The sequence below is a fragment of the Salvelinus namaycush genome, chromosome 28 (genome assembly GCF_016432855.1).
Source record: "Salvelinus namaycush isolate Seneca chromosome 28, SaNama_1.0, whole genome shotgun sequence".
NCBI lineage: Eukaryota > Metazoa > Chordata > Actinopteri > Salmoniformes > Salmonidae > Salvelinus > Salvelinus namaycush.
Window position 1 is genome coordinate 28,131,886 of NC_052334.1, and position 24,907 is coordinate 28,156,792.

Consider the following 24,907-nt stretch of genomic DNA (forward strand, 5'->3'; position numbering starts at 1 on the left):
TGAACATGGCAATATGTTCAGAGTCAGACGGGTAGCCTTGCTACTCTGATTGCAACATGACCAGAGTTCACTTCCCAGATAACATCTCCATGAAATGTAAACAAACCTATATCTGTAAACAAATAGTCGTGCTACATTTATGATTGCCACTGATTTAATAGGTCTAACAAAAATCCTTAAATATGACATCAGATATTATTTTAATATAAAGCATGTTCACATTAAGTCCAGTTTGTCATGTAAATAGGTTTCATTGCGTGTCTAAATTAATAGCTTTAACACTTTATTTTGCTCTTTATATTGGACACGCGAGCACACTGTGCATACACCAGCTTTGTTGACAGCTGTTGAGAGTGAGAGTTGTGATTTGTCCATTGCGATGGGTGTTTCCGCATTCGCTGTCAGTGCGAGAGCAACTTGGAAAGGGGACTGTCGCGTCTCTGAAGTAACCGTCTAATCATCCTTTCCCGGGGGACTACCCGTTAAACGGTTGAGATCCACGATGCCCTATGTACTCGTTAGTACTCAGATCCGTCTGGTTAGTATTCCTCTTCTCGTCATACAGTATGCATGCTTGTAGTTGACGCACGCAATGTTAGACTCAAAATATGCTGTAAAGGCAGGCAATGGCTCTGCAACAATGTAGCCGATTTGACATTTTCGCTTATTACATTGCAACCCATGTTCTGTTATGCAACATTGTAACATTTTCAAACGTGGAAGCAAAACAAATAAGTCTAACTACGGGGCAATGTTGTGCCCCAAATTAAAAACACATGTTCGCTGTTCAGTCAAATATACAGGCCTATTTCTGTGCATATTGGGTCAATTGTTTTTGAGATTGTGGATGGCCTGCCATGCATCTGGGCCCTATAAAATCCGCGATGCGGACAGAATCTCAATCACAGAATCCAGACAATTAATCTGAATTCAACAATATTAAAAAATGTATTGAAATGTAATTAATCTGCACAAGTTTATTATAAGAAAGACATCAACAGAACGCATTTCTTGCAACTTTTTGAAGAGACAATGGCATGAAAGTGCCCTGTCTGTGGGCGCGTTCGAGTGGATCACTCTTATTATTTAGTCACGCCTTTCAAAGTGTATTGCAGGTTTTCAAAATTGTCCGAATTGTGACTGATGGGTCATCGACTGCATGAACTTGATAAAAATCATGTGATCAAAGGTCATGTAGTTTTTGATGAAGTCACTGCACTTTATTTGACATCATTTAGCAGATGCTCTTATCCAGTGCGACACAGTAGTGAGTGCATACATGTTCATATTATTTTCATACTTGTAGCCTTTTGGAGCCAGACGTGTATAGCCGTAACAGAAATGAAGGTGACCACAACCCTGGCGTTGCAAGCGCCATGCTCTACCAACTGAGCTACACGGGACTGCTTCTCACCAACTGCACCTTGCAGCCATCACCACCTGCATTGTGGGAGGCACTATATGTCAACACACTTTGCACATTCTAAAGCTACAAATTAAAGTGATATTTCAGGCCTCTCTAACCAATTAATTGTGTTCAGTTTGAGTGTTTGGTATAGAAAAGTTTAGTTCTACATTTCTACACAATGAAAACATGACATTTTTAGAACTTCGTTTGCTTTTTGATTGCATGTTACTGTAGGCCTATAGGGAAGATAGGCCATGGAGATGTTAAAACATATTTTATTAAAGTTCGCTTTCATAAGATTAGCACAGATTTTCTCAGGGGACCCACATAGGGCCCTGACACCAAGTTTGGGAGCCACATACTAACCTCTGTCTCCTCTGCCTTCTCCTGAATGCATTGCAGCCTGCCTCAGCACTGAGCGCCACATCATTGTTAGAATATAATAGCACAATGTATCCCATTGAGCATACACTTTTATCTAAACGCCTACTCTCTGTAAAGCAAAGTTGAGAACTTATTAGCATATTTCTTGCTCCTGCTGAGGTAGACCCCGTTTAATAACGTTAGCTTCTTACTTTATCATTCTAGCTGGCCGGAGTCTTTCAACTTTACGGCAATAAAAGTCTCTGCCGACAGACTGACTCATTCTCCGAGAGTCGTTTTTTGTTTTGTTTGGGGAATGTCTGTAGGCTCGGCAGGAGTCGCAGGACGGTTTTAAAATTGCCTTTTGTCCAGCACCTCGCAAACACTGCCAGCAGCGTCTCTATGTGTCTACTTGAGCCGCCTCCGAGTTGGGGTAGTTCGTTTCATGTCTCCAGCCCCCGGCCTGTACCGCGAGACCGCCCTCTCATAGTTAATCGCCTGCGTCCTCCGGACATAACGAGCTACCCACTGTTAAGGATTCCAGTCGTTCGAAGAGGCTGGCACAATTAGAAGTCAGTCAGATCAAGAATATAAGCGTTCTGAGCTTGGGAGCAATATTTAAAATGTTGACCCGTAATTGATCTTCTTTATTGTGTACAAAATCTATTTGTATTCTTCTTTTTTGGGGGACGAGGTTTCAAAAATTAGAGGTCTGGACCTCGGTGTCCTCATATGTAGTTACGGCTATGGTCATAAATATCTAATTAATGAACGAAATTGCATGAACATGTATTGAGGCTGATGCAGGTGAGCTGGGATACAAAGGGATCCTCAGGCCAACAAGGACATCTCTCTTTAGTATGTCTGCCACACTGAATGCTGTAAAAAAAGAGACATAGTGGCAATAATGTACAGTTGAAGTCGGAAGTTTACATACACCTTAGCCAAATACATTTAAACTCAGTTTCACAATTCCTGACATTTATTCATATTAAAAATTCCCTGTTTTAGGTCAGTTAGGATCACCACTTTATTTTAAGAATGTGAAATGTCAGAATAATAATAGTAGAGAGAATGATTTATTTCAGCTTTTATTTCTTTCATCACATTCCCAGTGGGTCAGAAGTTTACATACACTCAATTAGTATTTGGTAGCATTGCCTTTATATTGTTTAACTTGGGTCAAATGTTTCAGGTGACCTTCCACAAGCTTCCCACAATAAGTTGGGTGAGTTTTGTCCCATTCCTCCTGACAGAGCTGGTGTAACTGAGTCAGGTTTGTAGGCCTCCTTGCTCACACACACGCTTTTTCAGTTCTGACAACAAATTTTCTATAGGATTGAGGTCAAGGCTTTGTGATGGCCACTCCAATACCTTGACTTTGTTGTCCTTAAGCCATTTTGCCACAACTTTGGAAATATGCTTGGGGTCATTGTCCATTTGGAAGACCCAGTTGCGACCAAGCTTTAATTAACTTCCTGAATGATGTGTTGAGATGATGCTTCAATATATCCACATAATTTTCCTTCCTCATGATTCTATTTATTTTGTGAAGTGCACCAGTCCTTCCTGCAGCAAAGCACCCCCCGCTTGGGATGGTGTTCTTCGGCTTGCAAGCCTCCCCCTTTTTCCTCCAAACATAGCGAGGGACATTATGGCCAAACAGTTCTATTTTTGTTTCATCAGACCAGAGGACACTTCTCCAAAAAGTACGATCTTTGTCCCCATGTGCAGTTGCAAACCGTAGTCTGGCTTTTTTATGGCTGTTTTGGAGCAGTGGTTTCTTCCTTGCTGAGCGGCCTTTCAGGTTATGTCGATATAGGACTCGTTTTACTGTGGATATAGATACTTTTGTACCCGTTTCCTCCAGCATCTTCACAAGATCCTTTGCTGTTGTTCTGGGATTGATTTGCACTTTTCGCACCAAAGTATGTTCATCTCTAGGAGACAGAACGTGTCTCCTTCCTGAGCGGTATGACGGCTGCATGGTCCCATGGTGTTTATACTTGCGTACTATTGTTTGTACAGATGAACATGGTACCTTCAGGCGTTTGGAAATTGCTCCCAAGGATGAACCAGACTTGTCTACAATTATTTTCTGAAGTCTTGGAATTTTCAAAGCTGTTTTAAAGCCACAGTCAACTTACTGTATGTAAACTTCTGACCCACTGGAATTGTGATACAGTGAATTATAAGTGAAAAAAATTCTGTAAACAATTGTTGGAAAAATGACTTGTCATGCACAAAGTAGATGTCCTAACCGACTTGCCAAAATTATAGTTTGTTAACAAGAAATGTGGAGTAGTTGAAAAATTCATTTTAATGACTACAACCTAAGTGCATGTAAACTTCCGACTTCAACTGCAGGTGTTGTTTTTCAGGAGACTGGGCCAACCATGGTAGGAGATGAATACTCTGACCCAGCCATAATGAACTACCTGGGAGCCAGGAAAACCACCATGCTGGGGAACAATTTGTGAGTGTTCAGTATGTCCACTAGTGACATCAAATCAAATCTTATTGGTCACATACACTTATTTAGCAGATGTTATTGCGGGTGTAGCGAAATCCATCCTTACTGTGTCAGGAAATGGCTCTTACTTTCATAGCCCAAGATCATGACAAACCTTTGAGCCAGTCACAGAGCCATGGAACAATGGTGTAGCAGTGAAAGATAAGTTGTACCAGAGCAGAAAGGAGACTGCTGTTCTTTAGTTTGGGAACAGACCAGCAGAGCTGATGGAACACAGAACAGGGAAGTGTTGTCGTTGCGGATCTGCCACGAGTGCTTTTGTGAAATTAACCAAAGGTGTTGAGGGACTAATCACAAAAGCAAAATCCTGGCTCATTGAGTCCTCCTGCGTGTGTTAGCGTTCCAGACGACAGAGTTTACAATGGGTTTTACAGGTCGTGAAAAACAATGCTTTGTGCCTCTTGCAGCTCGGAGTACCACGTGGACGACTCTCCGCGGTTGGTGTTGGACAAGCTGGAGAAGATTGGCTTCCGTGTGGTGACCATGACTGGCGTGGGACAGACGCTGGTGTGGTGCATGTACAAGGAGACAGACTGCATAACCTGACCGGGGGTCAGTGCGAGTGTGTTCTCCTGGGCCACGAGGTTGTGGTTGTAGTGTCCTCCGTCCAATGAGGGGCCACAGAGAAAACCTATACTATACATTTAACATTACAAATCGGAGGATTCTATACATTGATTCTGCTACTGTTCTCTCAGTGATGTAATGGTTCTTTCTACCTTCTAGTCATTTTTGAGCAAGGGGAGCAAAGTACAGAATTTGACATAAAAGGACCTTAAATGAGCGAATTTGTATAATGACGCTACTTGTCAAATATTTGTACTCCCGTTCAGACGCACTACAATGTTTTGGAGCAGCTACCAAATAGATATGTGAGTAGTGGCTTGTTCATAATCTATCATACCAATGGGTTTACAGACTTCAGGGAAATAGAGGACAATGTACATTCCAGAAAGAATTACAGCTCAAATGACCAAGATTCATTTTACCTGAGTAGAGAGTATAGTTCATGTCATTGCAACTTGTACCTATCTGTAACTGAACCTGAATGTCAAGTGTGAGATTAATCAGTTTCAAAGTTTATTTTACTTTGCCTTTAGGCCAAGCAAATATTTACCTTTTACTTTTACCAGTCTACAAACATTCCTTTATCCTGACTCCATCATGGCACACAATCTATTCCATTAGAGCTATTGATGTAGTTTTCTTGTCATAGGTGATATAAATTAATGAGATGCATGTGAGGCAATTATAATAAAAGATGAATATTATTTGATGTCATTTGTATCCGATTTGTTCCGAGGCACGTCTCAACTCTCAAGGAGGTAGAGTATACTAAAAGGACAGGTTGGAAGTCTGATCTCCCCATCTGCCATCTGTCAGTAGAATATGGTTAGCATTACACTTGTTGGATACATCAGAGACTCTCTTTCCTAAGAAAACAGTAAGAACAATGCCTTCTCGCCTCAGGCCCAGGTGGTTTCTGAGACCCGTTTAGGTGGTTTCTGAGACTCAAAGTGGGCCAGTCAAAGCTCAGTATATAGGGCGAGGTTAGAGTCAGGTTGTGTCCTGTGAGTGTGACGAGTGCTGCAGGAGGCCTGTCCGAGGCCTGGCGGAGAGAGACAGTGTGAGCCAGCCCTTCTGCTGCTGGGTGGTTTCATTAGAGGCTCATTTGCAGCTCCTGGGCTGCCAGCGCGTGTCTGAGGCTAACCCCAGATCACTGAGCCTTCACCGGGCCTGCTGCCTCTGCCGTGACTTGGCCACCATTTAACTATCAAAAGGTCCCTAATTTCTCCATGCGGGCGTGACTATGACAGTTCCAGGTTCCACTGGCGTCTGAGAAGCTGCCAGTTTCCACACGGACAGAGAATCCTAGGAAGAGGAGGAGAGAATGCTGTGAAGATGCCGCCGGGTCTCCTGTTGATTGGATGGACTTTGTTGGGACGCTGTGTCTTCCCATTTAATTTGCATGCAGCACAGTCTGCTGGCACAGGGCACGGTCAGGATGTGTTTCTGGAAAGGGAACTGTAATTGTATTTCCTCTGTTGTAATTTGGACAATGAATGTTTGGGCTTTTTTTCTCTCCGGGATATGAAAGGCGGGATATGAAAGGCAGACCGTCAAATGCATAAACAGAACCATCTGATGAGCGTATATATTGCAGTAGGAGAGGAGGGGGAACAGAGCAGCGTAGGGACCAGATGGCTCACACCACACCGTGCCACACCACAGCTGGTTGTTGTGTAAGAGAGTTGCGGAGTGCCGGGAAGATAGATCACTGGGATGGACCGCCTGGCTCCTAAATAACACGATGACAGGAGGAAACGCCACAACCCCACAAATTGAGACACCATTACGCCATAGTCCCCCGAAAGACAACAAAATAAATATATTTTGTATTTGGGATGTTCCACGGAGAGAGGAGACTGTTACAAAAGCCTGTTTCCCCATCAGAGTGACCACAGTCTGGCTCAGAGTGACAGGTCCTGACCAGAGCTCCCAGCAGTAGCCTGTCAAATCAGGAAACCTCTTCCTCCATGAGCAACTCCTTTAATAGCCTCTATTGGGAAACTCATCTGAAATTGGAACCGCAACAAATCGGAAGAGAGCAACTTAGTGCAATGGTCATGACACTGTATGAGCATATTGTTCATGAATGCCATTGATGTACAGAAATTATATTATTGATTTTAGGGACTGAAGTTGGTTTCACTGCCATAGGTGGGCCAACCAGTCATCCAATGACCTTCAGTGTTCAGGTACTTTCGAGGAACTTATGTATTTACTATAACACAACCCATAAACACGTGACAAAGGAAACATAAGGGTGAATCAAACTTTTTTTTGAGTACTAAATACAACAGTACAGTTTACAGCCTTGAAGTTGTACAGTACTGTACAGTACTGCCTCTGTAAATTGGTGCAAAGCCTTAGATATAGAAAATCCAAGGAACAATCATCATAACCACCGCTGCTATAAGGGCCTCCATAGTATATTCCCTTTATCACGTGAGACCACAAGCATTCCCATAAAACCTGCCTACAGTACTACCACTCCAATCCAGGCTAATTGCCGATTAAACATGGAATAGCCATGACCTTCCCATCTTCTGATCACATGGTCGTGGTTTGGACTGTTGGAAGACTCAACTAGTTTCACAGACACACATACTGCATTTAACAAAAATTGCATTCAAGGGAAACGACTCAAGTCTCTTGGCTGCAAAGATATGGTAATGAAAGAACGTTTCACAGTTAAAGATGGAGTGATGGTGACAGACGCAAATCACATGGTTGCAGCATTTAGATCTGGTGTAGTTGTGTTGGATGGCTCAACTCTTTGGGGTCTTTTGAAATATGTTACGATAACACCACTTCATAGTATAAATCGTGTTCCCCTGTTTGTCTTAGAAGAGGTTTGGATGAAAAAGTACACTGGTTGACATTACATTACAGTTGTAACTAGCAACATATAATATAAACTATGCCATTTAGCAGACGCTTTTATCCAAAGCGACTTACAGTCCTGCGTGCATACATTTTACATATGGGTGGCCCCGAGAATCGAACCCTGGCAGTGCAAGCACCATGCTCTACCAACGGAGCCATACCAGTAGTAATTCAGTGAATGACAAACGAGGAAAAACACATTCTGTAAAGGAGATGTTTATTCAACAGATAATTCCTAATAAAACTACGAGATGTGCTTTATGAAACTAAAGCATCAAGTGTGTAGTAGAGTTGGGTTGTGGCTGGGCAGAGCTGGACTGGGACCAGGATTCATTGAAAGGCTTGTTAAAGCGCTGTGCCCTGCACTACCGACAACGTTTCTTTTAAAAGGCAATTTCCCAGACGTTCGCGGAGGTCACAGATGTCGGCTCAAATGGAAATTACCTTTAAAATGTCAAGCACTGTGCGCTTATAGACGACACACCTTGGATTGAATCGCGGCCTGGGCCTGGTACTAAGCTGCATTCTCCTCGTCCTCTCTCTGCATCTCCTCTATAAGTCTCTGTCTCTCTGCTGCCTGTCTCATCTTCATCAGCACCACACTCTCGTAGTCCCGCTCGCTGCTCAGGGCGCCCTGCAGGGGAAGACAGACACAGGTTAACACAGGGACAGGCAGGTAGACGAAGGACAGGTTCACAGATTTTACAACCAGTGATCCTTACCATGAAAGGCTTTACTTCAGTTACCAGTGTAAAATGTTCAAAATGAAGAACAACCCATCTGCTAAGCCATTGCATTAATAATGGGATAACACGGGTAAAGAGTGCAAATGCAAAAATACAATGTTACATTAGTGGAGCAAATGATAACACTGTCTGTCACTGCTGCTGTCTGTGTATCTGTCTGTTGTCACGACCAGAGAGAGGAGAGAACCGCTTCAGATGTACAGAGTGCAAAACATTAAGAACGCCTTCCTAATATTAATGTCCCCCTTTGCCCTCAGAACAGCCTCAATTTGTCGGGGCATGGACTCTACAAGGTGTCGAAAGTGTTCAACAGGGATGCTGGCCTATGTGGACTCCAGTGCCTCCTACATGTGTGTCAAGTTGGCTGGATGTCCTTTGGGTGGTGGACCATTCTTGATACACATGGGAAACTGTTGAGAGTGAAAAACCCAACAGGGTTGCAGTTCTTGACACAAACTGGTGCGTCTGGAACCTACTACCATACCCCTTTCAAAGGCACTTAAATATTTTGTCTTGCCCATACACCTTGTGAACAGCACACACATACACATTCAATGTCTCAATTGTCTCAAGGCTTAAAAATCCTTCTTTAACCTGTCTCCTCCCCTTCATCTACACTGATTGAAGTGGATTGAACAAGTGACATTAATAAGGGATCATAGTTTACACCTGGTCAGTCAATGTCATGGAAAAAGCAGGTGTTCCTAATCTTTTGTACACTCAGTTTACATCCGAGTCTCAGTTACAAATAGGATGACAGCGAGTTAGCATGCATTAGATGGGCCGGAGGAACTATGACAAAATAATTCCCTGCCTGAGGTCAGTAAGCCCAAAAATGAGGGCTGGGATGCTGCCTGCGTGGTCGTGGTTTTCCTTGTGTGATTGCTTTGAAGGGCCGGGGTGGGAGAGCTGTACAGGGATTCCCTTACTGAGGGAAATTAGAGAGGCCAGAGTGAGCCAGCCACCAGCTAATGGCTAATCAACCGGGCTGGAACAGACGCAGGCTAGCCTCAGCTCAGCCTGCACTCCAGCCCTGTACGGTCACACACACAGAGAGAAAGAAAGACACACACACACGGTACCGGTATTCCTTGTATACAGTCTTGTTATTGTTGTTTTATTGTGTTACTATTTACTTTTTTTTGTTCATTTTGTTCATTTTTAACTCTGCATTTTTGGGAAAGGGCTTGTAAGTAAGCATTTCATGGTCAAATCTAGACCTGTTGTATTCGGCGCATGTGACAAATAACATTTGATTTGATTTTTGGATTTGACACACACACACACACACACACACATATACACTGTCACAGGGAAGCTTAGGCTGCACAGTCAGCACTAGGTGCCGACACACTTTAAAACACACAAACACAAAAGCATGCAAAGACACACTCTTATGCATGTATACACACACAGTCAGTCACACACACTGCCCCTAATCCTGACATGGAGGGAGAAGGAGGCTCAGTGTCCACAGAATAAACCTTTGTTTTATAGGATTAGATCGAGGAAGTCTGCTGTGCCAAGGAAGTATCTCCTTAAGACCGTGAGGGGAGAGAAGAGAGGGAGTGTTTGTGGATGTGTGAGAGAGTGAGAGACAGAAGAGAAAGTGGGAGACAGAAGAGAAAGGGGGAGAGAGACAAAGTGAAATGAGAGGAAGAGAATGAGGGAGGGTCAGAGAGTGGCTCGGCGAGGTAAACCATCTGGAAGAGATCACTGGGACTCCAGCATCCAACCATGTGTGCGAGAGAGAGGAAAGAAGATAGGAGAGATGGAGGGATGGTGTGCGGATGCAGGCTCCCTCGCCCTGCTGTTGGATAGAGGGCTGTGATTATCATTCCAGTAATGTGAGCTCAAGCCCTTGACTAACATGTAACTATGAAATACCACGCAAGCTCAATTAACTGTTGCATCTTCAATTAAACAAAACAAAGGGTGTAACTGTGGGCCGGAGGAAATGCAGTCCCCCTTTTCCACCTCTACTCCACACTGGCCTCTACTGGCCACTCTCTGAAATGCTCATATAAAAAAATTAGCCTATATGACAGAGTGGTCTCCATTGATTTCCCATGTATGGTCAATAGAGAATCTAGTGGTTCACTTCCCATGTAGAGATGAGCTCAGAACACAAACAGGTGTCTATGAGTGGTGTGGTGCACTTCTCTAGCTGAGAGCTGTTTCCTTGCTTGGGGACTTACACTCAACGTACATGTTTAGCCTGTGCCTCACACTAACCAAACACTTGGGGAGATGTGTTTGTATGTACAAGTGTGTGTGTGGGCCGGAGGGAGTCTAGGGAAACCGCAGAAGACAAACAATAGGACTCACAACAAAGCCAGGAGAAGAGGACAGGGCCAGCACAGAGATAGGATGACAAACACACACACTGCCCCGGTCCTCGCTCACTTGCTTAGGCCGGACTTACAGCGCTGATGTTACTCACGGTCCAGGCCTCCCAACAGCACCCAACAACCTGACCCCAGGCCAGCCGTGACATCACCATACACCAGGCAGAGCTGTGAGTTAGGGTGCTCCCCTGGAAGCGGCAGGCCATGCTGCAGGTGGCCAGGCAGTGTGTTCCCCCCACAGACAGATGGGATCAAGAGGTCGGCTCTACATTAGACCCACCGGTCTCTCTCTCTCTCTGTGTGTGTGTGTGTGTGTGTGTGTGTGTGTGTGTGTGTGTGTGTGTGTGTGTGTGTGTGTGTGTGTGTGTGTGTGTGTGTGTCTGCGTGCGTCTTGAGTTACACATATCTCTCACTTTTGTTGGTGAGAAAGGAGAACAAAAAGTGGTCTCTGATCTGGCCGACGATCACAGAAGGACTGATCTGAAAACATAGCAGTATTGTCTAAGGGTATTCATTCCTTTAACCTACTGCAGGGTAGAAATGAGGGTTATCAAGAGAAAAAGACTCATTTTCTCCCCCTCCTAAATCTCTCTCTCCAGCTCATGACAGATGTGTGCCTCCCGAGCTGTGATGACCTGATGATGTCATTAAAGGCCCAATGCAGCCGTTTCTATATCAAATAATTTCTAGGTATCAATTAAATACCTTATTGTAATAGATTTCCATTAAAATGGGGAAAAATAGCTTTTTAGCAAACAACAATTCTCAAGCAGGAATTTTGCTAGGACTGTCTGGGAGTAGTCTGAGTGGGGTGGGTAAAACTGAAAACTACTATAGCTGGTGCCATACTTGTGAACACAAGGAAGCATTTCAAGTTAAATGGGTTCTCACACACAAAATGCATATCAGCCAATGAAAAGTGTCAAATTTACTTGCATGTGACATAATGCTAAATTGTAGCTGGTCCCATCAGATAACATGGCACACGTTAGCCTTATGCTAACCTCATCAGGTGGTACTGATTATATGCTTGCACTAGAGGGATATTTTAAACCTACAAATTCAAGGTTTAGTTGTTCCGTTGATCTGTAATAAAATGTTGTGTGCCAATATTGCACTGATGCATCCTTGACTAGGCTACTACTACGTTAGACAACATTTTCTCATATATGACAAAATCCCATGTTTTTGTTTATCAGTTTCACACACATCCATGTGCTTTTATTGAAAAATATAAATGGAGGTCCTTACAACATGCAAGTTTATCATACATAAAATAAAAAAATAAAAAAAGAGCCTCATGGATTTGTCAAATAGCAGTCATGTAGGCCATCATTGTCATCATTGCTTCTTGGTGGCACCACTGCTAAAGCGGTGAACTCACAATTGATAGTGCACTTTAACCCCTTGTAGCAAGCTTTTTTGTTGAGGAAAAAAACTTCACTGCCGCTCCTTGGTGCTCCATTAAAAACATGTGCGACGAAGTGGATGATTATAATAATACATAGCCTATAAACCATTGTAGCCCTACATTTAGGTGCACACATCCATGTATTATAGCCTGTGCATTATGATTATTAGGAAATAGCAGTTCATTTTTGTGCATATCAAAAGGTGGGAAAAAACGAAAAACATCTGTGGCAATTACGTGGCCTAGGCACTTTACACAGAGAGAAATTTGACCAGTCAATCAAATACACTTTGATGATAGTTGCTTTGATGATCAGAACATGCTGTTGGACAGCTGTGAAGAAGTGCTGGAACACATCCAACTAATTCAACTATTTGAATTGGTTGATGCACTTGTGCCAGGATATAATCTGTGCCACCTGTTGAAGTTAGCATAGGGCTAACTTGTACCATGTTATCTGATGGGAACAGCTACAATTTAGCGTTCGGTCACATGCAAGTAAATCAAACGCTTTTCATTGGATGATATGCATTTTTTTGCGGGAGAACCCATTTGACTTTAAATGTTTGCTTATGTTCACAAGTACGGCCCCGCTTTTATTGGCAGAGGTTTGGAACTCGTTGTTTATTGGTCTATTCACCAATTTACCACAGTGATGTCACCATGGAAAGCTGAAACTCCCAGCTATGCAAACCTTTTGATTAGAAGGTAATTTGTAGATTGTATTTTCAAAATCAGCAACTATCTGATAGTATAACTGATACAATTTTTTTTTTTATCACACTTTTACAGTGTTAGTTTCATCAGCTGTTGTACAATATGATATAAAACACAGGGAAACTGAATTTAGACAGCACTGCGTCATGGACATGAGACGGAGTTTGTCTGCCTCCTTAACTGGCAGTCCAGAAACAGACTGGAAGCCATCAGCCCTCATTAGCCTAAAGAGAGAGATCACGAGGAGAGATGTGTTTGTGTACAGCGTTGATAAACATAGAAGTCTTTGAATGATTTGGACAAGACTGAAAAGACTTGAAGCCATCACCTCCTTTCAGAACATTCCGATCAACGTCGCCTCGCTTCAGTTTGCTTTGATTTCCCTCTCTCCAAGATCCACTGTAAACAATGAGACACACATCCTCCTCCAATGTGTCTGAGACAAATAGGTCAAACAGACAGCTCCTCCTATAGACTACGGTACTTCTACCACAGAACTACCACACCATAGGGGTTGTACAGGTAAATTACTGCTAGGTCTAGATGTGGATTTCATCCTTAAAACAAAACAAAAAACTGTACAGTACATACATATGGTATTTCAAAAAATTTAATTAAATTAACACAAAGGGGTAAGAATTGTTGAATTTCTGCCAAGTTGGTCTCTTTCTGGCCATGCTGTGGTTCAGGATAAAATGTTCTACTTGCACTGCAGTCTGGTGAAACTAATCAAGGGGCCATTTCTCTTCAGTGCATGTGTGTGCGTGAGTGTATGCATGTGTGTCAGTGGGCTATGGACCCGGTGATTTATGAGAGCCAACTACTTATGTAGAGATCATTAGGCATACTCAAACAAACACACACTGGGCAGGAGGATCGCATATGCCACAGTCAAACTGCGATTCCTCATAAGTGTAAATTCACACTTTATAAATGGGAGAAGATCAATCATCATCATTATTTTTGAGAACAGACATAACACAAAAGGAATCCAGGTCTATAGACAGATGTTGTAATGATGGAGCAAATACTAGATCATAATACTGCAGTAACCTCTACAGAAATGGGCCCCAAGTCTACTTCTTGTGTATTCAGTTAAGGCCACAATCAGAAATGAACACCTAGTTTCTTAATGCCATTCACAGAGTTTAGGGAAAGGCCCATTCCCCTCTAAAGAAAAGCTAAGCTATGGAAATACGAACATACTGTATTTATGTACGCTGAAGCAAAATATTAAACACAATATGCAACAATTTCAAAGATTTTACTGAGTTACAGTTCATATAAGAAAATCTGTGAAATGAAATACATTTCATTTGGCCCTAATCTATGGATTTCACATGACTGGGAATACAGATACGCGTCTGTTAGTCACAGATACCTTAAAAAAAAGGTAGGGGTGTGGATCAGAAAAGCAGTCAGTATCATTCAAAATGGCACCGATAGACATGGTCACCTGGTTTCTGGCTTCCCAGCAATGTTCCAGTATTTTTGTTGTTGTGTGTGTTATTTCTCACATTATTAGCTCAGAATGTTTTTTGCATTATTACATACAGCCGGAAATAACTTTTGGATATCAAAGCAGTGGTAACTGACCAGCATTTCGACCAGAAATACGACTTTCCTGAATTGGATCCTTTGTTCGTACCCCACAAGGCGATTCCACTTATCCCAGAGGCTGCTCCAAGACGCCGCTGGCGGGAAGAAGAATTTGGAGTGGACTTTTAGTCAGACTCAGGAGGAATGCAAACCATCCACCGCTTCCGAGTATATTACTCACTAATGTTCAGTCCCTTGACAATAAAGTAGACAAGCTCAGAGAGAGGATCTCCTTCCAGAGAGACATCAGGGACTGTAACATACTCTGTTTCACGGAATCATGGCTCTCTCCGGATATACTGTCCCCGTCCATATAGCCAGCTGGGTTCTCAGTACAAGAATAAAGAACTCACCGGGAAAAAGACAGATGGAGGTGTATGTTTCATGATTAACTACTCATGGTGTGATTGTGGTAATGTACAGGAATTCAAGTCATTTTGTTCACCCGACCTAGAATACCTCAATCAAATGCCGACCACATTACCTCCCGAGAGAATTCTCTTTGGTCGTCGTCACATTCGTATATATTCCCCATCAAGCAGATACCACGACGGCTCTCAAAGACCTACACAGGACTTTGTGAAAACTGAAAACCGCATATCCTGAGACCGCATTTATTGTAGCTGGGGACTTGAACAAAGCAAATCTGAGGAGAACGCTATTGAAGTTTTACCAACACACGCTACTCATACATCAAAAATTCTCGACCATTGCTACTCTCCCTTCCGGGATGGCTACAAGGGCTTCACCCAACCTTCCTTCGACAAATCAGATCACGCCTCCATTAGGCAGAAACTCAAACAGGAAGTACCCGTGATAAGGACTGTTCAACGCTGGTCTGACCAATCGGAATCCATGCTTTAACTTCTTGAGGGCATTTTCACTTTCGGATAAATAGCATGCCAAAATTCAACTGCCTGCTACTCATCCCCAGAATATAAGATATGCATATTATTAGTAGATTTGGATAGAAAACACTCTGAAGTTTCTAAAACTGTTTGAATCATGTCTGTGAGAATAACAGAACTTATGTAGCAGGCAAAACCCTGAGGACAAACCATTCAGAATTGTTATTTTTTTGATGTCACTGTCTTTTCAATGAGTTCTTAGAGACACCAGATTTCTAATGGACTTGCTTGCAGTTCCTACCGCTTCCACTGGATGTCACCAGTCCTTGGAAATCGGTTGAGGTTATTCCTTTGTGTAATGAAGAAGTAGGGCTATCGTAAATGAGGGTGTATACGATATTTCGATCAATACGAAAAAAGTTGCGTCAGTTTGTTTTCTTTTTGTATTGAACACAGATCATCCCGTCTTCAAATTGATCGATTATTAACGTTTAAAAATACCTAACGTTGTATTACAAAAGTAGTTTGAAATGTTTTGGTAAATTTACATGTAACTTTTGATATATTTTGTAGTGAAGTGGCGAAAGTTGGAAGCTGTGTTTTTCTGGATGAAACGGTCCAAATAAATTGACATTTTGGATATATATCGACGGAATTAATCGAACAAAAGGACCATTTGTGATGTTTATGGGACATATTGGAGTGCCAACAAAATAATTTCATCAAAGGTAAGGCATGATTTATATTTTATTTCTGCGTTTTGTGTCGTGCTTGCAGTGTTGAAATATGCTACTCGCTTTGTTTACTGTTGTGCTATCATCAGATAATAGCATCTTATGCTTTCGCCGAAAAGCCTTTTTGAAATCTGACGTTGGCTGGATTCACAACGAGTGTAGCTTTAATTTGGTATCTTACATGTGTGATTTAATGAAAGTTTGATTTTTATATCATTTTATTTGAATATGGCGCGCTGTATTTTCCCTGGCTATTGGCCGGTGGGACGATTGCGACCCACCTGCCCCAGAGAGGTTAAGATTGTTTTGATCATGCAAACTGGGATATGTTCCGGGTTGCCTCTAGAAATAGCCGCTTCCAAGGACTGTGAGCTCTCGTTCTCTGTGGCCGACGTGAGTAAGACATTTAAGCGTGTTAACCCTAACAAGGCTGCCAGCCCAGACGGCATCCCTAGCCACGTCTTCAGAGCATGCGCAGACCAGCTGGCTGGAGTGTTAACAGACATATTCAATCTCTCCCAATCCCAGTTTGCTGTTCCCACTTGCTTCAAGATGTCCACCATTGTTCCTGCACACAAGAAAGCAACGGTAACTGAACTAAATTACTATCGTCCCGTAGCACTCAAATATGTCATCATGAAGTGCGTTGAGAGGCTAGCTAAGGATCGTATCACCTCCACCTTACCCAATATCCTAGACCCACTGCAATTTGCATACCGCCCCAATAGATCCATGGATGACACAATCACCATCGCACTGCACACTGCCCTATCCCATTTGATCAAGAGAAATACCTACACTACATGACCAAAAGTATGTGGACACCTGCTCGTTAAACATCTCATTCCAAAATCATGGGCAATAATATGGAGACGGAGTTGGTCCCCATTTGCTGCTATAACAGCCACCACTCTTCTGGGAAGGCTTTCCACAAGATGTTGAAACATTGCTGCCACAAAAGCAATAGTGAGGTCGGCCACTGATGTTGGGCGATGAGACCTGACTCGCAGTCAGCGTTCCAAGTCATCCCAAAGGTGTTTGATGGGGTTGAGGTCAGAGCTCTGTGCAGGCCAGTCAAGTTCTTCCACACCGATCTGGACAAGCCATTTCTGTATGGACCTCGCTTTGTGCATGGGGCATTGTCATGCTTAAACAGGAAAGGGCCTTCACCAAACTGTTGCCACAAAGTTGGAAGCACAGAATAGTCTAGAATGTCATTGTATGCTGTAGCGTTAATATTTCCCTTCACTGGAACTATGGGGCCTAGCACGAACAATGAAAAACAGCACCAGACCATTATTCCTACTCAACCAAACATTAGTTGGCACTATGCATTCGGGCAGGTAGCGTTCTCCTGGCATCCGCCAAACCCAGATTTGTCCGTCGGACTGCCAGATGGTGAAGTGTGATTCATCACTCCAGAGAACACGTTTCCACTGCTCCAGAGTGCAATGGCGGCGAGCTTTACACCACTCCAGCAGTCGCTTGGCATTGGCATGGTGATCTTAGGCTTCTGTGCGGCTGCTCGGCCATGGAAATTAAGTTCCCGACAAAGAGTTCTTGTGCTGATGTTGCTGGAACTCTGTAGTGAGTGTTGCAACCGAGAACAGACCATTTTTTAGCGCTTCAGCACTCGGCGGTCCGGTTCTGTGAACTTGTGTGGCCTACCACTTCGCGGCTGAGCTGTTTCCACTTCACAACAACAGCACTTACAGTTGACCGGGGCGGCTCTAGCAGGTCAGAAATTTGACTAACTGACTAGTTGGAAAAGGTGGCATCCTATGACGGTGCCATGTTGAAAGTCACTGAGCGCTTCAATAAGGCCATTCTATTGCCAATGTTAGTCTTTGGAGATAGCATGGCTGTGTGCTCAATTTCATACACCTGTCAGCAACAGGTGTGGCTGAAATAGCCGAATCCACTCATTTAAAGGGCCCACATACTTTTGAATATATGGTGTATGTAAGAATGCTGTTCATTGACTACAGCTCAGCCTACAACACCATAGTGCCCTCCAAGCTCATCATTAAGCTTGGGGCCCTGGGCCGGAACCCCACCCTGTGCAACTAGGTCTGGACTTCCTGCCGGGCCGACCAAAGGTGGTGAAGGTAGGCAACAACACCTCCACTACGCCGATCCTCAACACAAAGGCCCCACAAGGGTTCGTGCTCAGCCCCCTCCTGTACTCCCTGTTCACCAATGACTGCATGGCCACACACGTCTCCAACTCAATCATCAAGTTTGCAGATGACACAACAGCGGATTACCAACAATGACGAGACAGCCTACAGGGAGGAGGTGAGGACCCTGGCAGAGTGGTACCAGGAAAATAACCTCTCCCTCAACAACATGAAAGAGCCAATCATGGATTTCAGGAGACAGCAGAGGGAGCACGCCCCATCCACATCAAAAAGCTTAAAGTTCCTCGGCGTACACATCACTGAATCTGAACTGGTCCACCCAACAGACAGTGTGGTGAAGGCGCAATAGCGCCTCTTCATCCTCAGGAGGCTGAAGAAATGAGTTTTGGCCCCACAAGACCCCACAAACTTTTACAGATGCACCATTGAGAACATCCTGTCGGGCTGTATCACCGCCTGGTATGGTAACTGCACCATACGCAACCGCAGAGCACTCCAGAGGGTGGTGTGGTCTGCTCAGCTAGGGGCACACTGTCTGCCCTCCAGGACATCTACAGCACCCGGTGTCACAGGAAGGCCAAAAAGATCATCAAGGACGTCAGCCACCAAGCCACGGCCTGTTAACGCCGTTACCATCCACAAGGCGAGATCAGTACAGATTAATCAAAGCTGGGACCGAGCAACTCAAAAACAGCTTCCATCTCAGCCATTGGACTGTTAAATAATCACCACAAGCCAGCCTCCGCCCAGTACCCTGCCCTGAACTTTAGTCACTGCCGCTAGCTGGCTACCACCTGATTACTCAACCCTGCACCTTGGAGGCTGCTGACTATGTACATAGACATGGAACACTGGTCACTTTAATAAGGTTTGCATACTTTTTTACCAAATTCATATGTATATACTGTATTCTAGTCAAGGACTATCCTATTTAACATTTTTTGTACCTATACTATTGTATCCTACGTATTCTTGATATATACTACATAATCTATCCATCTACTGTCAATACACAGTACCAGTCAACAGTTTGGACACACCCACTCATTCAAGGATTTTCTTTATTTTTACTATTTTCTACATTGTAGAATAATAGTGAAGACATCAAAACTATGAAATAACACATATGGAATCATGTAGTAACCAAAAAACTGTTAAACAAATCAAAATATATTTTATATGAGATTCTTCAAATAGCCACCCTTTGCCTTTGACAGCTTTGCACACTAAATATATATATATCCACACACATTCATGCATACATATACACACACACAGAGCATTCAGAAAGTATGCAGACCCCTTGACTTTTCTCACGTTACAGCCTTATTCTAAAATTTCAATCTACACACAATACCCCATAATTACAAAGCGAAAACCATTTAGACATTTTTGCACATTTAAAAACAAAACTACCTTATTTACATAAGTATTCAGACCCTTTGCTATGAGACTAGAAATTGAGCTCAGGTGCATCCTGTTTCCATTGATCATCCTTGAGATGTTTCTACAACTTGATTGGAGTCCACCTGTGGTAAATTCAAATGATTGGACATGATATGGAAAGGCACACACCTGTCTATATAAGGTCCCACAGTTGACAGTTTTGATGTCAGAGCAAAAGTCAAGCCATGAGGTCGAAGTAATTGCCCGTAGAGCTTCGAGACAGGATTGTGTCGAGGCACAGATCTGGGGAAGTTGACCAAAAAAATGTCTGCATCATTTTAGGTCCCCAAGAACACAGTGGCCTCCATCATTCTTAAATGGAAGAAGTTTGGAACCACCCAGACTCTTCCTAGAGCTGGCCGCCCGGCTAAACTGAGCAATCAAGGGAGAAGGGCCTTGGTCAGGGAGGTGACCAAGAACCCGATGGTCACTCTGACAGAGCTCCAGAGTTCCTCGGTGGAGATGGGAGAACCTTCCAGAAGGACAACCATCTCTGCAGCACTCCACCAATCAGGCCTTTAATTCTAGAGTGGCCAGACAGAAACCACTCCTCCGTAAGAGACACATGACAGCCCGCTTGGAGTTTGCCAAAAGGTATCTAAAGGACTCTCAGACCATGAGAAACAAGATTATCTGGTCTGATGAAACCAAGACTGAACTCTTTAGCTTTAATGCCAAGCGTCATATCTGGAAGAAACCTGGTACCATCCCTACAGTGAAGCATGGTGGTGGCAGCATCATGCTGTGGGGATGTTTTTCAGTGGCAGTGAATGGGAGACTAGTCAGGATCGAGGGAAAGATGAACGGAGCAAAGTACAAAGAGATCCTTGATGAAAACCTGCTCCAGAGCGCTCAGGACCTCAGACTGGGGTGACGGTTCACCTTCCAACAGGACAACGACCCTAAGCACACAGCCAAGACAACGCCCTTGTGTGGACCATCCAGAGCCCGGACTTGAACCCGATCGAACATGTCTGGAGAGACCTGAAAATAGCTGTGCAGCGACACTCCCCATCCAACGTGACAGGGCTTGAGAGGATCTTCAGAGAAGAATGGGAGAAACTCCCCAAATACAGGTGTGCCAAGCTTTAAGCGTCATACCCAAGAAGACTTGAGGATGTATTACTGTGTGTGTGTGTGTGTGTGTGTGTGTGTGTGTGTGTACATACACACACAGCTTGTCCTAATATTTCTATACTGAACGAAAATTTAAAAAAAATGCTACTATTTCAACAATTTAAATGAGTTAGAGTTCATATAAGGGAAAAAAGTTAACAAACAAATTCATTAGGTCCAAATCTGTAAATTTCACATGACTGGACAGGGGCGCAGCCATGGGTGGGCCTGGCAGGGCATCAGAAGGAGCTTTTCCCCCACAAAAGGGCTTTATTACAGACAGAAATACTCCTGTGTCATCAGCTGTCCGGGTGGCTGGTCTCACACAATCCCGCAGGTGAAGAAGCTGGATGTGGTCATGGGCTAGTGTGGTTACACGTGGTCTATGGTTGTGAAGCCGGTTGGACATACTGCCAAATTCTCTAAAACAACATTGGAGGCGGCTTATGGTAGAGAAATTAACATAACATTCTCTGGCAACAGTTCTGGTGGACATTCCTGCAGTCACCATGGCAATTGCAAGCTCCCTCAACTTGAGACATCTGTGGCATTGTGTTGTGTGACAAAACTACACATTTTAGAGTGGCCTTTTATTGTCCCAAGCACAAGGTGCAGCTGTGTAATGATCATGCCGTTTAATCAGCTTCCTGATATGCCACACCTGTCAGGTGGATGGATTATCTTGGCAAAGGAGAAATGCTCACTATCAGGGATGCAAACAAATTTGTGCACAACATTTGAGAGAAATAAGCTTTTTGTGCAGATGTAACATTTTTGGGATATTTTATTTCAGCTCATGAAACTTGGAACACTTTACATGTTGCGTTAAGATTTTTTTTCAGTGTAATAACGGCTGGAATGTAGCGAGCAGAAAAAAATGGACTTCTCTGAATGAGGTTTTGACAGGGCCGAACCACACAATCACAAACATGATTGACGAGGAATGTAAAAATAGCAACTAAAACTTACAGGAGCAGCAGGTGACAACTGACTGAGTAAGCTGTGTGCAGGTGTTTGTAGGCTACATGTAGAGGTCTTGGTGTCTGGTTGAAAGCTCTGGTCAGTGAGGTAGATTAGTGTAAAGGAAAAGCCAGTCAGCACTGGGTTCAGGGGGCGAGGGGAGGGGAGGGGGTGTAAAAGGCTGGATTTGAGCCTGCTGGATCGAGAGAGTGCCTTTGTAAACCCTTAAAGGAAAGGAAATAGACAAAATGAAAGAGAAATGGAAGTTGAGACGTGAACTCCCTGTGTTCTGGCATTTCTCTGTATGATGGATGCGTTGGGGGTTCATATAATAGATAGATGGGGGAGACGGCTGTTCAGCTATATAATAATATTCAACAATACATCTTTGTAATACCAGAATTATGTATTTCACATCAGGGCCTTCTGGGAAAAGCCCTCTGATTGCAACAGATTTTCTATTAAAACACTGGGGCCACAGAACCAGCAATAATGTAGTTTAAACCCTCAATATTCCCAAAAAAGAAAGTGAACCGAAGGTTAAAGTTCAAATACACAAATTAAACAATGTGCTAATTTCTACTGTGCGTGCATGAGTCTGAACAAGCTGGTGTTTTGTGTATGTGTCTGGTGTAGGGCCTGAGGAGAGGTCTGTACTGCTGCTTCTAACATGTGTAACAGTTCTTTATCTGCCTAATGTGCGGCACAAACAGCAACTGGAATGCAGCCCTCCACACACTGTTTATTTCAGAGCCCAGACGTTCAAAGAAACCAAAATATCAAACCCTTAATTTAATAATTACAAATAATTCAGTGCCAGGAGACACAAGGAAGTAAACATTCTCAGACCTCCCTGACCTCCCACGTCCAGCGAGAACACCACACACACAAATACACACACCTCTGGTCTGCTAGTCTACAAACACAGCAATTAAACATTACTTCTACAAATCACACAGTGGGGAAGAGGTCCGTGTGTTCCTTCCAATCAAAACAATATACAAGGACTTGAAATGAAACAAACGGTGTGTTTCATCAGAGGGCCTGACATCAGTTACCTCTCTTATCTGTTAAGATCCCCCAGGCAAAAGGTCTGGGGCGGAGGGGAAGGGGGTAGAAGACCACACTATTACATCAAGACAACAAGAGCACTTTGTCATGTCACGCAATGAAACGTCTCCAGAGACAGAGGTATATCGATTCAGACAGGTGAGTTTCAGTTGGCGCTCTGCCACAAGGCTCATCACTGTCTGTCTGACTGACTGACTCATCATTGTAGAGAGACAGTGACGACACGGGCTCTCTCACTGTCGAATGACGGATTTCACTTGTTGATGGACATGCACAACACTGGTTTGCGTCCAATGTTTCAGTCCTGTACAGATCATCATACACTATCAGGGTCACGACCGAACCTCTGTGTTTCCATGTCAGTGGAAACTTCTTACAACAGCGAAAAACCACTGTCTGTTGTCCACAAGACAAGAACACACAGCAAAAGGCCAAATTAATATTCTACAAAAAGCTCAATTTGGGTTTCTAAAGCCAGTCAAAGAAATCAGTATCTGGAAGCACTTTTTCATGCAACAACAAAAACAAGCAGCATCCTAGGGTTAAGGGAGAACATAGTCGGCCCAGACCACAGTACCAGCACTGCCCTGAGACGGGAGAAGGAGGAGAGGAAGGCAATCAGACACCTACTCTGCTCCTACGGTCAGGGTCCAGGGCCAACGTAATCACCCCAGATTCTGAACAACATACTGTACCAACACAAACATGGGAGTAAGCCCACCTCGAACCCCTGGTCAAATAGGCCCTGTGTGACCACATCACCACAAATAACACACGCTATCCCCTCCCCTGACTGTCTGCTAGCATGAACAGATTGCTTCCCAACAAAACAAAATAGTGTGAGGTGGATAGTCTGACTGACACCAGCTCTCGAAAGCTTTTCCTTGCTGTGTAGTCATGTGGGTCGAGGTGGAGGCTATGAAGTGGAGTGGTGGGGGGAGAAAACAATTATCGAATTGGAGTTGTTCAAAAACTCAGTTCCAGTCTTGGATACATGTTATGACAAGGCAATTATTACGTTTGTAATTGCATCTGTTAAAAGCAGACAGGTCTGTTCTGGTGTTGGGGAGTGAATGAGGAATGAATGGCGGCTGGCCTTTGTTTTTTGGAGCCATTTGAAAGAATCTGATCAGTAATCCTAGCGAATGAATCCAGCCAATCCCGTAGATGTTTCACTTCAGAGACCCCGGAGCAGAGTGCTATGTTGTCTGGAGCCAGACAGACGACCACTAACGTTCTCTCAAGGTCAAAGCCATTGCTAGGAGGCACCAAAATGTTTCAGAGGATGCTGGTGTGCAGAGCGGACTGTGACTCTGCTGCGGAGACCAGATGTGGACATAATGTTAGATGTGTACGCTAGGCGTTGAGCAGAGTGGGGTGGCCACTGCTAAAGCTTTAGCTGTCAAGGGAAAAGTAGGTCTGTGGGCATCATCACACAGCATATACAAACACCGATTATCGATAAGCCTAATGGTTACTACAGTAGGCCAATAAGCGTCATCCTAAATTCCATGACTGTCACAGCCCTAACGCTGAAGGCGTGAGAATTGGAACTGAAACAGGTTATCTTGTGCAATTTAGCCTGCCTGTACATACATGTCTGTGTGTGAGTCAGTGGCTTTATCCGATACCACAGTCTATTGGCCTCTACTCTGCCAGAACGGCCTGCGTTGGGCCCAGCGCTTTACACAAGTTAACAAAGCACAGGAAATCAGCAGAGTAGAGACAATGAAATTAAGATTACTAGCACACAGACAAGTCACTGTGGTCCTGTTTGTGTGTGTGTGTGTGTGTGTGTGTGTGTGTGTGTGTGTGTGTGTGTGTGTGTGTGTGTGTGTGTGTGTGTGTGTGTGTGTGTGTGTGTGTGTGTGTGTGTGTGTGTGTGTGTGTGTGTGTGTGTGAGGAATATGCTGTGCTCTTTCACCAGCTCAGATTTATCTTGTTCCGTGATTTAAGCAGTAAATCAGTGGGGACTACAACAGCTCCTGCTCTGTCCTTTCACTCAGGTAGTGGGTG

General features: G+C 43.7%; 2 protein-coding genes across 3 annotated transcripts in view; one reads left to right on the forward strand and one right to left on the reverse strand.

Moving 5' to 3' along the window:
• The first annotated feature begins 234 nt into the window (after nucleotides 1-234).
• Nucleotides 235-5,580, forward strand: LOC120023176 (GTP cyclohydrolase 1 feedback regulatory protein-like). 2 transcript variants are annotated; one of them, XM_038967196.1, is made up of 4 exons: nucleotides 235-538; nucleotides 2,967-2,999; nucleotides 4,153-4,247; nucleotides 4,712-5,580. In XM_038967196.1, the coding sequence occupies exons 1-4, from the start codon at nucleotides 503-505 to the stop codon at nucleotides 4,848-4,850; spliced, it is 303 nt and encodes a 100-aa protein (XP_038823124.1). In that variant the 5' UTR covers nucleotides 235-502; the 3' UTR covers nucleotides 4,851-5,580. The 2 variants fall into 2 exon arrangements, with proteins under 2 accessions (XP_038823124.1, XP_038823125.1); XM_038967197.1 differs by lacking the exon at nucleotides 2,967-2,999 and having other exon boundaries at nucleotides 354-538.
• Nucleotides 5,581-7,949: 2,369 nt separating this feature from the next.
• LOC120023185 (dnaJ homolog subfamily C member 17-like) overlaps nucleotides 7,950-24,907 on the reverse strand; it is a 51,058-nt gene continuing 34,100 nt past the window's right edge. Inside the window, exon 11 of the mRNA XM_038967210.1 lies at nucleotides 7,950-8,388. Within this exon, the coding sequence (XP_038823138.1) occupies nucleotides 8,269-8,388 (120 nt within the window). The 3' untranslated portion in view covers nucleotides 7,950-8,268. The remainder of the gene's footprint in view (nucleotides 8,389-24,907) is intronic.